Source organism: Amblyomma americanum, chromosome 10 (genome assembly GCF_052857255.1).
Source record: "Amblyomma americanum isolate KBUSLIRL-KWMA chromosome 10, ASM5285725v1, whole genome shotgun sequence".
NCBI lineage: Eukaryota > Metazoa > Arthropoda > Arachnida > Ixodida > Ixodidae > Amblyomma > Amblyomma americanum.
Window position 1 is genome coordinate 135,438,706 of NC_135506.1, and position 13,266 is coordinate 135,451,971.

The 13,266-nt window shown below is 51.3% G+C and overlaps 2 protein-coding genes across 2 annotated transcripts in view; one reads left to right on the forward strand and one right to left on the reverse strand.

Moving 5' to 3' along the window:
- Positions 1-11,362, forward strand: part of LOC144107321 (uncharacterized) — a 28,246-nt gene extending 16,884 nt beyond the window's left edge. Inside the window, exon 2 of the mRNA XM_077640311.1 lies at positions 11,313-11,362. Within this exon, the coding sequence (XP_077496437.1) occupies positions 11,313-11,362 (50 nt within the window). The remainder of the gene's footprint in view (positions 1-11,312) is intronic.
- LOC144106446 (muscle calcium channel subunit alpha-1-like) overlaps positions 1-13,266 on the reverse strand; it is a 605,267-nt gene that overhangs the window by 566,352 nt on the left and 25,649 nt on the right. The gene's annotated exons all lie outside the window — the stretch shown is intronic.

Below are 13,266 nucleotides of genomic sequence, written 5' to 3' on the forward strand. Positions count from 1 at the left end.
TCGATGGAGGCGAAACGCAAGAGACGCCCTTGTGCTATGCAATGTCATCATTTGCCTCCAAACTTCTTAATGTCATCCGGCCAACTAACCTTCTTCCGCCCCCTGCTACGATTACCTTCTGTTGGAATCCACTCTGTTACCCTTAAAGACCAGCGGTTATCTTGCTTTCAAATTACATGCCCTGCCCAAGCCCATTTCTTCCTCTTGATTTCGACTAGGATGTCATTAACCCACGCTTGTTCTCTCGCCCACTCTGCCCGCTTCTGGTCTCTTAACGTTACACCTATTATTTTTCCCTCCCCACCTCGCTGTGTTGGCCTTAATTTAAGCTCAACCCATTTCGTTAGACTCCACGTTTCTGCCCCGCAGGTGAGTATAGGTAAGATAGAGCTTTGTACACTTTTCCCTTGAGGGATCACGGAATCGCAAATTACTTAGGTATTCTCCAGTAACTCTTATCCTCAACTGTTCCCATTCCCGGCGGCGGAACACCTCCTGCAAGCAGGCGGAGAATAGCAGGGCAAGATCGTGTCTCCCTGCCTGACAGCCTTCCCTATGGAATTTTATTGCGGACTTCAAGGAGAGCTACGTTAAGACGGTAGAAAACGTCCCAAACCTGCATGCGCATTGGCTGTAGAGGACGTCATAGTGGAGGGCTCCTGGTTAATTTTGACAGGGTGGCGTCCTTTAACGAGCACCTTGGGTGGTCAGCGAATTATATCAGATTACCTTTGCCGCACATACGTCGCTGCGCATCTGCGGCTCTATCGATTCGAATACCTTGGCAAATTGAAAGGAACAAAGATCAGAGGTAACACGGGTGTCGCATGTATCAGTTTGTGGGTTGTCTAACCAAGTTATATAAATCGTCGGCGAAAGCACGCTGCGAAGTGCCTCACGAGTTATTTGCGAAATCTATCGAATTACGCCAATCTATTGAGCCGTGATCGGACACCGTCCGCCTGCGGCCGAAACGCGCCGGCGCAACCCGACCTCTGGACAAGCAGTCGGCGCTCTTTCTCGCTTGTGTGACGCGCAGCGATCGCAGCCGACAAAAAGAACGCGCCCCGGCAACCTCTCTTTCTCGCCGCTACTCGGCCCTTTGTTCTGTTTGCCGGCTGGTTTTCTTCGGGCTGCCACGTTTGTTTGGAAGTTTACCCTACACTTCGTCTCCCCAGACTGCCCTGGCCGTGTCAGAAGCGGCTCTTGTTCTTTCTCCCCTCGATTCGTCTTCCATGGTTGGCCTCCGCCTCCTCTTTTCTTTCTCTCTTCTTCACTCGTGGCGGCATAAAAATCCACTCCAGCCCAGCGGCAGGTGTAGGCGCGAGCGTCTGACACATTTACAATAGCCTGCCCGCGCCGACGGCCGTTGCGATGATTTCACCTCACGACGCTAGTGTTTTTTCAAGATCGACCACTCGGTTTTCCTCTTTTTTCTTTAATTTCGCACCCCCCCCCCCTCTTGCCTTCATTCTCTTCGGACGTGGCCCCGCGCCTTGTCTTCTGATGGGGCCATCTGTTCTGCTCGCGCCGACTGGTAGCTTGCCCCGGGTATCATCTAAAACAAGATGCAGCGCACCCTCTTGGCCAGATATTTTTCTCCGTTTCCTTCCTTCCTGTCTTATGCCTACCTCCACCATCGCTGCAGTAGGAGATAGCAGCGCAAGCAAGCGGCGCAAAAAGCGAAGGCCTTGCACGACCCCGATCAAGGAGAGAGCTCTGCGTGAGGGTCGCCTCCGCCCCTGTGGGTCAGAAACCGGCAACGCTTCGAACGCCACGGCCGCCGGTGAAAAGGGAACGCGGATTCTAGCTGAGCAACTAAAAGAAACAAGTGTTAGCGAGAGGCGAAAATAAAAACTAAGCGGTGAAAGGCCGACAACAAAGCGGCCATAGACAAATAGTATGAGCAACGTTTTGAGAAGAAACCATGTGTGAATGGCGTTTTGCACCGATAAAGAAACAAGAAAAAGTGGGGTCGGAAGGCGTGTTACTGGACGAAAAGGAAAACATTCCTGGACGAAGCATGATATGACCGGCAGAGTCGCATCTGTGGTGTTTACTTTAAGCAAGCCATGCGGGGGAACAATGCCATGCTGAAAAGAATGGGGGGAAAAGCGACAAGAACAACAAAACGTTCTCGTTTCAGCGCGCAGCTTCTCAAAGATGATTAAAGGTGTACGCGCACAGTCCTAGATTGTGAATAAGGTATCCATTTTCTCGGGAAACCAGTGGAGGGAATGAGCATAGGTGAGTACACAAAACGCCCAGTGCCTGCCAACACGCAATAAGGCGACCGAATTCAGGGCACCAATGCAAATTGTAAGAGTGGCAGATCGGGCTAGTTGGTAATTCATTATGCGATACAGCGCGAACGGAGACAAGGACGAAGAAAGAAAGTCAGTCAGCGCTGTGGTGTCTTGTCTTTCTTCGTCCTTGTCTCTGTTCACGCTGTATCGCATAACCAATGCAAACACTTGCAGACGCGTCGTTTGAGAGTACCTTCCGAGTGTGCTGTGCCTCTACAGCTGTACAACGCACGAACTGAGACTTTAGCAGCATACCGTGCATATCGTGTAATGCAAATTCATCAGTTCGGTACATGCCACACACGAGTAATATCCCCTAATACCTCGCCTGCTGGTCATTCGAGGCGAGGACACCTGCCGCGCGTTTTAGCTTTCTCATTAGAAGCTTCTCAGGGGAGTGTGCTTAAACGCAGCCCTTGCCAACACAGAATCGGACACAGATTTATGCAGCAAGCAGGAAGACTCGATGACGAAGTTTATCCCTCAGAACTCGCTATATATCTTCTCTTGAAAGTTTACTCTGATTACGTCTATTCCAGAAAAGCTCGACGAAAGATAAGCGCCGGAGAAAACACAAGAATGCTCGGTCAGCTTACATGGATAAAATCTCGCGTAGGGTAAAGGTGGCAGCAGTAAACTTCCAGGTAGATATTTTTTTATTTTTTGAAAGCGAAAGCTTTACTGGCCGCGAACTTGCGATTTCGCCGTGGCGAAGCTCCGAGGAGGCACATGACGTCACAACGCGTGCCTCGCAGCTTAGCCGAATCGGTCTGGCCGCGCCGGCGGCGGCTGGCGCACTCGGCGCGAAATAGAGACGTGCTCCAAGTCTCCGCCAGTGCGGTCAGAGTGCGCCGGAGCCGCCGCACCCATTGGCGGTCAAGCGCAGTTTGAGTATAGAGGCTCTCGGTTTGGCCGACGTGACGTCGCCGTGCAGCGCGCGCGCGTTACGCTGGAGTATAAACGCGCCTTAAGAAAACCTGAGCTTAACCGCCAACCAACGTATTCGGTGGCGGCATCTATGGGATCCACTGAAACCCCCCGCACACTCATTGAATAAAAAAAAAATGTGCGGAGGCTCGGAAGCGAACCAGGGCCTTAGGCGTTTGAGGCGGAGACGCTACCACTCCGCCACGACGGCTGAAGCTTCAATCATGAATAAAGGCGCATCTAGTGAATGCACTCTTCTCCGCGCTTCCGCTGCGTATATCCTGGCCTAACAGAGCTAGGCCATCAGCAATTTTTATTTAATTACCTTTTTGCACCTGTCACGTCTGCGCAAAACTGTGCATTGTGGAAAGTACTAAAAGTTCGCCGAGATCATTCCGTTCAGTGCAAAGGGGGGCAATATCAAAGCTCCCTCATGCGACAAAGAATGCGGCAAAGCTTGTCTCTGGAGGGCTGCTATCTTACAGCAAAGATGTCGGCGAATACCACAGCATGTAGAATCCTTTGCAACAGAAATGCACGGTCACCACGTCCCAAAAGAAATCACAGAATGGAGTGAAGTCCACAGTCTTGGGGACCATTGAGCCAGCAGCCCGTTCATTAACATCCTAGAGGGAAAAGAAAAGCTTCCCCATCTATACTTTAAGCAGAACAGCACCGACGACCTCCCTTCGCCGCACACGAAGCACGAGAGTCTGGCCTCTGCATTTTTGTTTTTCAGTTTTACTGGCGCTGTTTCGCATTCTATGCGCTTGTGAATATATACGATAAAGGCTTCGCTGTTTGTCAGCGCTCTGTCCCTATGTTGCGGCCACACGCCCTGCGTGGCTCAACGTACCAATCATCATCATAAGGAATATTATCATCGCCATCATCCGCCTTACTAGCAAATCTGCTGTCCTACTTGCCTCCAGCCCTGTCCCAGCTCTTCTCGTCTTCCCATATCTGATTCCCTGCCGTCTTGCCTTCTGTTGTATTTAACAAAACATTTTGCTGGGCTAGTTGGTTGAGCATGGTCTATCAAAAGGTAAAAACACATCTAATTTAACACTAACCACAGTCCATTCCACAATACATTCCATTACTTAATTGCAATCCATTCCGTTACCGCAAAGGGGCCATCGGCTATCTTATTGGCCACCTTCCCTTCACATATTAGCCGTCCGATACCAATCAAAATTTAAACTACCAATCAAATTGCTACAACTGCCGGAGCACCATCGAATCTTCGTAGGTACTCACAAGTCACCAGCATCCCCTTTATCACTCCTACTCGGAGATCGGTTGAACGCCAGGCTCCTCTGCTGGGCTTTGTGGAAGATGGGTGGCCAATCTCTGGGCAGGCGGCACAGGCCAGCCGGATAAAAGTCATTTAGCTTCGGCCGCTGCGCAGTGTCGCGAACAAATTTGACGTTGGATGCATTCTCCTTTTTCGCACCTGGAGCTCGCCTTACAAGCACAGTCGACTCTTGATAATTCACATCCCTCAAAGGGGAGCTGAAATATATTCGAATTATGCTAAGTAGGAATTAAGGGGAGCGCTTGTAATGCGCTTCACGCAGACACTTTATTCGAACATCCGCATGATACGATGAGACATCTTACCGCGGGTAAAGCGTCTGTTTGAATCCCGCGAGCACGGATTGTCGAGCATGCACAGCTACTTCCGCGGCTACCAGCTATTACCACCTTTGGGTAATTCTCGTTCTGGCATAACTCACTAAATGGTGCGTCGTGGTAATTACGGAATGAAGATGGAAATACTATTCAGCTGTAACGCATTAGTGAAAGGTCAGAAAAGACACGACCATGCGTGTGGATGCCTGGGACCCAAACCCCACCCGCATGGGTCTGAAATACAGGAGAAAGGAGGCTGCGCGACGTGCTACCGTTTGCACATGGTTGGCACCCGGTGGCCAGGAGGAGGTCAGTAGAAGCGAGGGTATGCCGGAAGTCACACGTGTTGCTTCATGTTTTCTTTCTATTTTGCTGGTTCCCCTGTTCATGAGCTTGGTGATCGGCGCTCACGGTTCTCTCTGTATAACATGTCATGCTTTTTCGTCTTTTTATCCCTTTTTGGAGGAGCCCTGTCCGCGTGCTTCCTAATGGACGGGACGCTGTCCCGCTGGCGTCGCTGATCCCTTGTGTGCGTGCTGCAGCGTGATTGTTTGTGGACACACTGTCCAGAGAAAGAACCAAAGGGTGGCTCAACAAACCGTACACGCGTCGCCAGGTCGGACCCCTATCGCCCAAAGAGCGTACGATGGACCGTTCTGTCTCAACACTGCAGACTGTGAATGCCGGATGTTGTCAGGACGCAACAGACGTCGCCCAAAACAAACTAGACAGTGGCGCCAAAACCGCACGAAGACCATAAGACCAAGAAGACTCCGCCAGACCGCACCGCAGAATATGAGTGAAATTTTGAAAAGGTAGAAAATGAATAAATCAGCCACTTTAGTAGGTAAGCTGGTGCTTGCTACCACCCCGATTTGGGGGGGGGGGGGGGGTGCAAAAAACATTGATAATCTTGTGCACCACTTAGGAATGGACGTTTTACGCCGACGGCCGAAGACCACTGTCTCTAGTCTAGTGACACCCAAGTCCCTTCCGAGAGGAGGCTACCCTTTCCACGCGGAAGCATGCTTTGTAAGAAGAAAGCGAATGCTTAACTGAAGGACGAAGAAAAGGCACCGCAAAAGAGCGGGCACGAATTGCTCCGAGTATCCGCGCCGCCTTTTCCGCGGACGCATTCGAATTCGACCGACCATGAAACGCGCTGTGAAAGGCCCGCTGCGCTCCAGCAGCCTGGACTCCGAAGGACGGCCTGCGGGGTATCGTTAAGAGCGCTCGCCATTTCTGAAGTGCTCTCTCCCCTGTGCCGAGATGTTCGCTTCGCCGCCTGGCAACCGCTTCCTTGCCCATTCGGCCAGCCCCGGCGTCGTGGTCTCTGGACTTGCCACGTTACGAGAATAATAAATGCACGCGCGCATGCATCTAGCAGGCTGGGAGATGCAGAGGTTCTTTACAGTGGGAGCTCTTGAGATCACCTCCTCCACCCCATGTGTCCTCATCGAAATCAGCCCCACGAAATACAACACACCTCCGAACTTTATAGTAAATATATACCGCACTTGACAACGGCCTATGGCCAACCCAGGGCCTATTGCAGCAAATTCACTGTATCGCGGGGCCGAAATTCCCTAATTACAGGAGGCGACTTTAACTCCCAACGTACTGACTGCGGTTATCGGTACGCCACAGCTCGGAGTCGCAGGCTTTGGACTACCATCCAAGACCTGCGCTTCACTGCACATGACAAGTTTCACGCAACACACGCGGAGATTGTGTTCCATGAGTCTCTTCAGCCAGGCTCAGTTTGCGTGAGCCTGTAAAGCAAGCCAAAGGCTAGCTGAGATTGGGTTCCCAGAAACATGGATGAGCCTCTCACCCGAGGCGCCCCTATTGAAAATACGGCTAATCTGTTCTTCCAAAAGGAGGTACGCTGCCTCAGGGCTGACGGTTTTTTGTAAGTGGTGAACCGCGGCCCCAATTAGAACATTAGCAGTTTCACTGATTATGGGTTTTGATTGACTGGCGCGCAGTTATCGGCTGTCGACCGCAGGCTCGGCTACCTGCACACAGTCTAAGTCTGTGTCCAGGGCTGGGGAGTACTTGGCTTGCTCCCAGGACGGCTAACACTGGAAGGGGTAGCGTCCTCTTTGTACCTATAGCGGGGCGCTGGCACAGGCGATGAAGGCCCTAGGTGTAACGCAGGGAGTAGTTGCGTGCTCCGGTAATCCAGTGAATAGGAGGCGACGCTAATGATAAGCCTTCAGGAACGCCTGGTGGCGGCCCTTTCCCGGGACATGAAGCGAGAGAGTTCAGCCGCCATGGCAGCCTAGGGATAGGCTGTTGTGGCTAAGTTTCAAGCAGCATCGCTGCAGGTAATTCCCCGCTGATTAAAGTCATCATTAGTAGGGGCGTCCCTGTGAAACCATGGCCAACTCTCCGGGAAATGCTGAGGCCTGCAATCGTCTCATTAGGCCAAAATAACAAGGGCGAAGCGACAGCAGAACTGGCGCTTGCGTCCCTTGAGAGTCCGTGAGTATAGTACGGCTGTGAGACCGGATTGGTGTCGGATGAAGCCTACACTCGCGCTTCCGATACGTAGGCAGTAGTTCCGGACTTGGTACACCAGGGTTAGTGTCAAATTCAACACGCTTTCGAAAACTTGGCAGAATTGGGCTCTCGCTTGCAGCGCGGCACGAAGAGATTACCCGAAATCAAGGGCGCCTCGGCGTCTGGCAGGGGTGCGCAGCACGGAAGCGCACCACGGGGAGTAGCGACCACGCCTGTCCGAAGCTCGTGGGTTGGACCCACCCACGACCAACGAGGTGGCAGTAGTTGATCGGTCCGCCATGCCCGCTGGGAGGGCTTTCGAGCCCGAGGATGATCAAAACTAAATTGGCACAAGAGAAGTCTCTGGTGTGGGGGTCGACCAGTTATGCAGCCTCGCTCTGTAATTTATGGGGCTCGCTCTTGGAAAGTGGTCTGGCCCTGGCCTATTCCGTGTATGGCTGGAGGGGGGGGGGGGGACTTTTCTGGCAGACCGAAAATTCTTAGTGCAGCAAGGCAAACCAGCTCGGAGACGCCGATGGGAGCCCTTGGAATAGTTTTCTTTTCTCTGTGAGGAGATCGACTCATTGGAATGGGTTCACCCCGAGATAGGGACGGTGGCTCCATAGAGCACTGCGGCTCTTGCGCTGTCCGCTGTGCTACTCTCAGCCCTTGAAAATTCGAGTGAGAGAGTGAGATATTCATGCCGGACCATACCCGTATCCGCAGCAGGTCTCGAAGGTGAGCAGCCTTCAGTCTCTAGACCAATGTAGGTAAGGGAAGTCGGCAAAACATATCCGTAAACTTGGGAAAAGTATGGACTCTGAGGACCCCCACACACGCCACACACTACCCCGTCACCCTACACCGGATACTCGTCGAGCCCACCTCTGGGAAGCCCATCATATCATCTTGGAGAGATGAAAACGACAAAAGCATAATATAACGTTAAAACGTCGGCTGGCCGCGCTAGAGACAAAAATCACTGCACACGCCGAGGAGCTATGCCTAGCGGGGTCAGGTGGGTCAGGTGCACAACAGTGGGGTCAGGTGCACGACAGCATAGCCGGCAACCTCTCTACGAAGAACGCACGACAACTCTTCCGGCACTTCATCGACCCCACACACTTACGCACAGCATCCAATTATATCCCACGTCTCATCCATAACTCCACGCTCTCACCGGACACCCTCCTGGACCAGCTCCGGACTACACACACTACACCCGGCACATCACCCCCTCTAGATGCCATGCTCCATAGAGCTTGCAGGCGGCCCTATACCTTTCCCCTAACACCCAAACCACTAAACTTCTCCACTACACATGAACTCGCAGAGGCCAACAGACGAACACAATACACTTGCCTAGCTCAGTCTTTCACAGGACGTCACATACTTAGCAACCTCAAAATTCGCATACCAGCACCCGGCCCCACATTACTACCAGTCCTCCGCCCCATTCGCACGTAGCTCCTATAAAAACAACTCCCTCGGAATACCCACGCCACTTATCAGTAGCCCGCCGCATAGTACAAATACTACGGTTCGGAAGCTGACGCCTTATGGGTGGACGCAGCCTACATGGCAAAGACACGACAACTGTAGTCGTTAACCCCTCACTCCAACCCTACGACACTCCACCTTCCTGCAACATCCACCACAGAATCCTCGGAAGAGACGGCGATCGCGCTTGCCCTTACGCAAAATTCCTGGTACGCTCTTACCGACCCAAAAACTGCACTCTAAATTTTGCACGAGGGCGAGTCAGTCAGACCGCTTTCGGCATCCTCAGCTCTCCCCCATAAACCCGCCCGCCATGAGGAGCTGATTTGGGTACCTGCGAACTCTGGGAACCACGGCAGCGAAGTCGCCAATGACCACGCCCGAGGTCTTATCAGCCGGATGGCGGCGGAATCGGAGTCGGGCTCTTCCCTTGATCGCATACTCTCCTTCAGCGAGCAGACCCAGGCATATCGCACCGAATGTTAGCTATACTACTCGTCCCAACACTCCCTTGACAATTGCCACCAAATATTATGGCGTCGCCTTCAGACTCGCACCCTTACACCACTGTTTGCTCCCCCACATCCACCCGGGAGCGTACACCCCCTCCTATACCCACTGCACCCACCCCCAAGCTACTCTTACCTCTCCTAGATTACCCTGCGGTGCCCGGAGCTCCTAACCATTTAGGAGGAATGCGAGATCTACTGCCCTCGACGGACCCGGAAAGGCAGAAGATCGCCACTGACCGGGCCGCACACGCCATCGAACTCCACTAACTAATGAACGTATACGCGGTTTTAGTTTCGATACCTGGGCGCCGCCATGTTTTACCCAAGCGCCGCCTACCGCCGACGCCATCCTGGGCTGATCATTTGCAGCCCGTGGGCTGCAGACAAAGCACCGTGTGATCTCTGGAAGTGTCATCCACGCGTTTTATTACTGCCAAGCTTAGAAATTGCGCGTGGGGGGTTTGCCTCGTGCTCATCCTCGTGTGTGCTAAGCGCCTGCAACAAGCAACCGGAAGCAAGCAACCGCGCTTCAACGGAGCGAACGATCAGCATCGGCGAGTGCCATGCTCGCAGTTCACGCGGGTAGTTTTTGTCGCCGGTAGCCTCTAGGGCAAACGTGGCACAGTGCTGAATGTTGGAAAAACGAAAACGAAAAGCGCTGGAACTCAAGATCTCTCATATCAATCGAATATCTCGTTTTTCCTTGAGCACAGTTTCTAATGAACGCTTTCGCTGCCTGCTTGGACATGGCGAGTGTGACAATTTAGATGCAAAGCTTACGACAGAGTACGCCGTTCACAAACTGAACATTCGGGAGAGAACAGCCAGTTGTGTGACAGAAACGAATCCTTGTCTGATCACTGCAATGTTTGTTCACGGCGATACCCGCGATGAAATTGAAATTCGGTCCCTCCTGCCGCTCGCGTAGGGCTGTTCATAGTACAAGCGATACAAGCCTGTTCACTGAAAGCAACAAGCATTCTCACACACCCCGCTCACTGGCCCACAAGTGCCAGAAAATGGCTAATTACACTGATCGATAGGTTGGTACGCTAATGGAACGCTATTACCGCTTACTGGCAGGCCAAATCGTCGCACCTGTGTTGAGAATTCAATCTCAGTCGGGTAGGGGCACTGCTCAAGTCGTTGCGTTTGTTGTATCCCTGACACGGTTATGCATAGTGGATTTTTTAAAGTGCATTCGATGTGATTTCAGTCGAATGATTCATTATTATCAATGGTAGAGCTCACCGTCCCGTGCATGCGGTGTATTCTTTCTTCTTACGTTGCCTTGGCTGCATTTTTGGTCACTTTGCAGTTAAGTAAAAAGTTCGTGTCGCCGCTTTCATTGATATCATTGTGCAAATTAAATTAGTATTTTTTGTACTAACTTCATGTTTTTTTTTTCGGTGGCAATGCCCACACGCTCCCGATATTCTTGAACATGTGGGTTGGCGAAACGAAGTTGTAGCCACATTTGCTAAGTCGTTACACCGTATACTGCTGAATTAAAACAGCTTTTCCAATACCATGCAAAACCTTGATCTCTTAAAATTATGTACAGTGTATAGTTTGGTAAACCAGGCGCAGTGCTTCGTTCCGCAGCCGATATTAAGCATGGGCAGTGGGTTTGCTTCCGTCTGCATTTCATTCACGAAATGCGCTGATGCGTATGCTTGTTCTTGGCACAAGTATTTTCTGTTCGCCAACTACGTCCGCTGCCAATGCAACTCGGGGCCGGCGAGAAAGCGGTGAAGAAATAGGCATCGCAGACGCGCTGAGACCTTCGCATAGCATAGCGCGCGTGCATACTGGCGGCGTTTTTTTTTTTTTCAACCTTCGTCGGCTTTTGTCGCAACCGGCATCAAAACACCGATGTCTACAGGGCATTGACGTTCCATATAACATTGCATCTTTTGTTGTGCAGCCGCAAACCCGGGCTTGACCGATGGCAAGCAGCTGAACGTTGCTCCGTGAGCCCAGGGGAGGACGGCAACTGTTTAACGTCAGATTATGCGGATATTATATCGCGCAGGAGGAAACCAAGTGTGCGCGATGCCTTATAGCAGATGGTGTGAATATGCGTGACCCATGATAGCATGAAGCTGAGCTAATGGCAACTTATTTAATGCGGTGAGGGCTGCCATTTATCTGCCATTTATCGCACCACGATGCGATAGAATTTGGGGCCTGTTGGATGGTAGTGATGTCAGCAGAGCTTAGGATGAGTCTGTAAAGAATGTAGTCACCGGCAAATAAACGTGCCGTAGATTTCTTGTCAGGATTACTAGAGATCAGGAATAACAGGGGTGGTAAGCCTGCGCCTTGAGGGACACCAGATGTTGCGTTACTGAGAGGTGAGCGGCAGTTGCTTACATCGGTGCAATGCTGGCGTCCTTCCAGGAAATGTCTGAGAGTTTTACAAGAAGATTATTATGGCAGACATGGTCAAATGCTTTTTGAGAAATCTAGGAAGATGGCGTCTGCCTGAACAAGGGCATCTAAATACTGCACAATATAGCGCGTCCACTCTGCGAGCTCGGGCTTGCATGATAACTGGTTCCGGGGGCCATGCTGATTGGGGTAGAACAAATTAACATATTCTATGTGACTGATTAGACTGGAAGAAATAATATGTGTCAAGTAGATTGGACGGAATGCTGGTGAGAGAAATTGGGCGATAGTTATTAGGGCTTGTGCGGTCATCTGCTTTATATATGAGCGCAATTTGAGCCTTTTTCCAATCATCAGGGACATCCCCGGTTTGAAGAGATTGTGTCAAAATCAGATGCAGTATCTGGCTGGAGAATGAAATTGTTTTTTTAGTTATCTGCTGTTACTTTGATCGCAGGTGGCAGATTTTGATGGTTTGAGAGATGCAATAAGTTCACATATGCCGTCAGGGGTTGATTTTGATTACGGACATTTTTTTGGAATGTGGAGAGGGCGGGAATGTAGTCGAGTGTTTGACGGAATCCCGTCTGGTGAGGAGGGACCATAATAACAGAAAAAGAGTAGCACTAGCCAAAATTGTTTTTCCTTTTTTCTTTTTTGGCGAGTGCTCCTCTCTTCTGTTATTAGAGGGCAGGAATGTATTGAGTAGTTGAATAAATTGGTATGTCACGGATGAAGTCCATAAACACGCTGCCATCATGAGTGGTCCGAACACAGTGACGTCACGCGCACTCTACCAGACTAGAAGAAAACAACGGATGAACAATATCGTATCCACCACCGCAAACAGCTGCGGCTGAATCTCGCGTAACAGAGCGGTAACCGCCCTGTGATTTCTTTTCTCTTTTTTTTTACGCTCGGAAGAGCGCGCAACCAAGCACGTGCGCAACTCCGCACCGCGTAAGGCGCAAATACGCCACCATGAGCGTGCTTTGGCCCACCACTCGGCGGGTTTGTTTGCACGCCCTTCCCCAGGTTGCTATGCTTAATCCTTGAGCCTGAACGACCAGCAATGCAAACGACCACTGAGAGACGTTAGGTGTTCCGCGTATGATCAATTCCAATGGCTGCTTTCATTTAAGGCTTTGAGCAAGTGTTTGCTCCCACTTTTCCCGCTAACGTGCTCAATTTCCGTGTTAAAACGTTGCGCTGCTTTGTGTTCCTCGCCGCTATGAATTACCAACTAGCCACTCCCTCATGAATAAAGAATCAAGTGAAGGAGCTCATCGATACCCTCCCAGTAACTCGCTCTGACGTTCTTCCCTGATGACAAACTGGGGAAGTAATCTTTACTACATTACTCTAGCCGCCGCTCAGGTTTCGCCTCTTTCCAAAGCGCACTTGGTCAGCGAACCACTTGGCTTTACCTATTTTTCTGCCCAGGGAGCTCGTTTTTCGTTCCGGCTCCCCTCATCCCAACCGAAGAA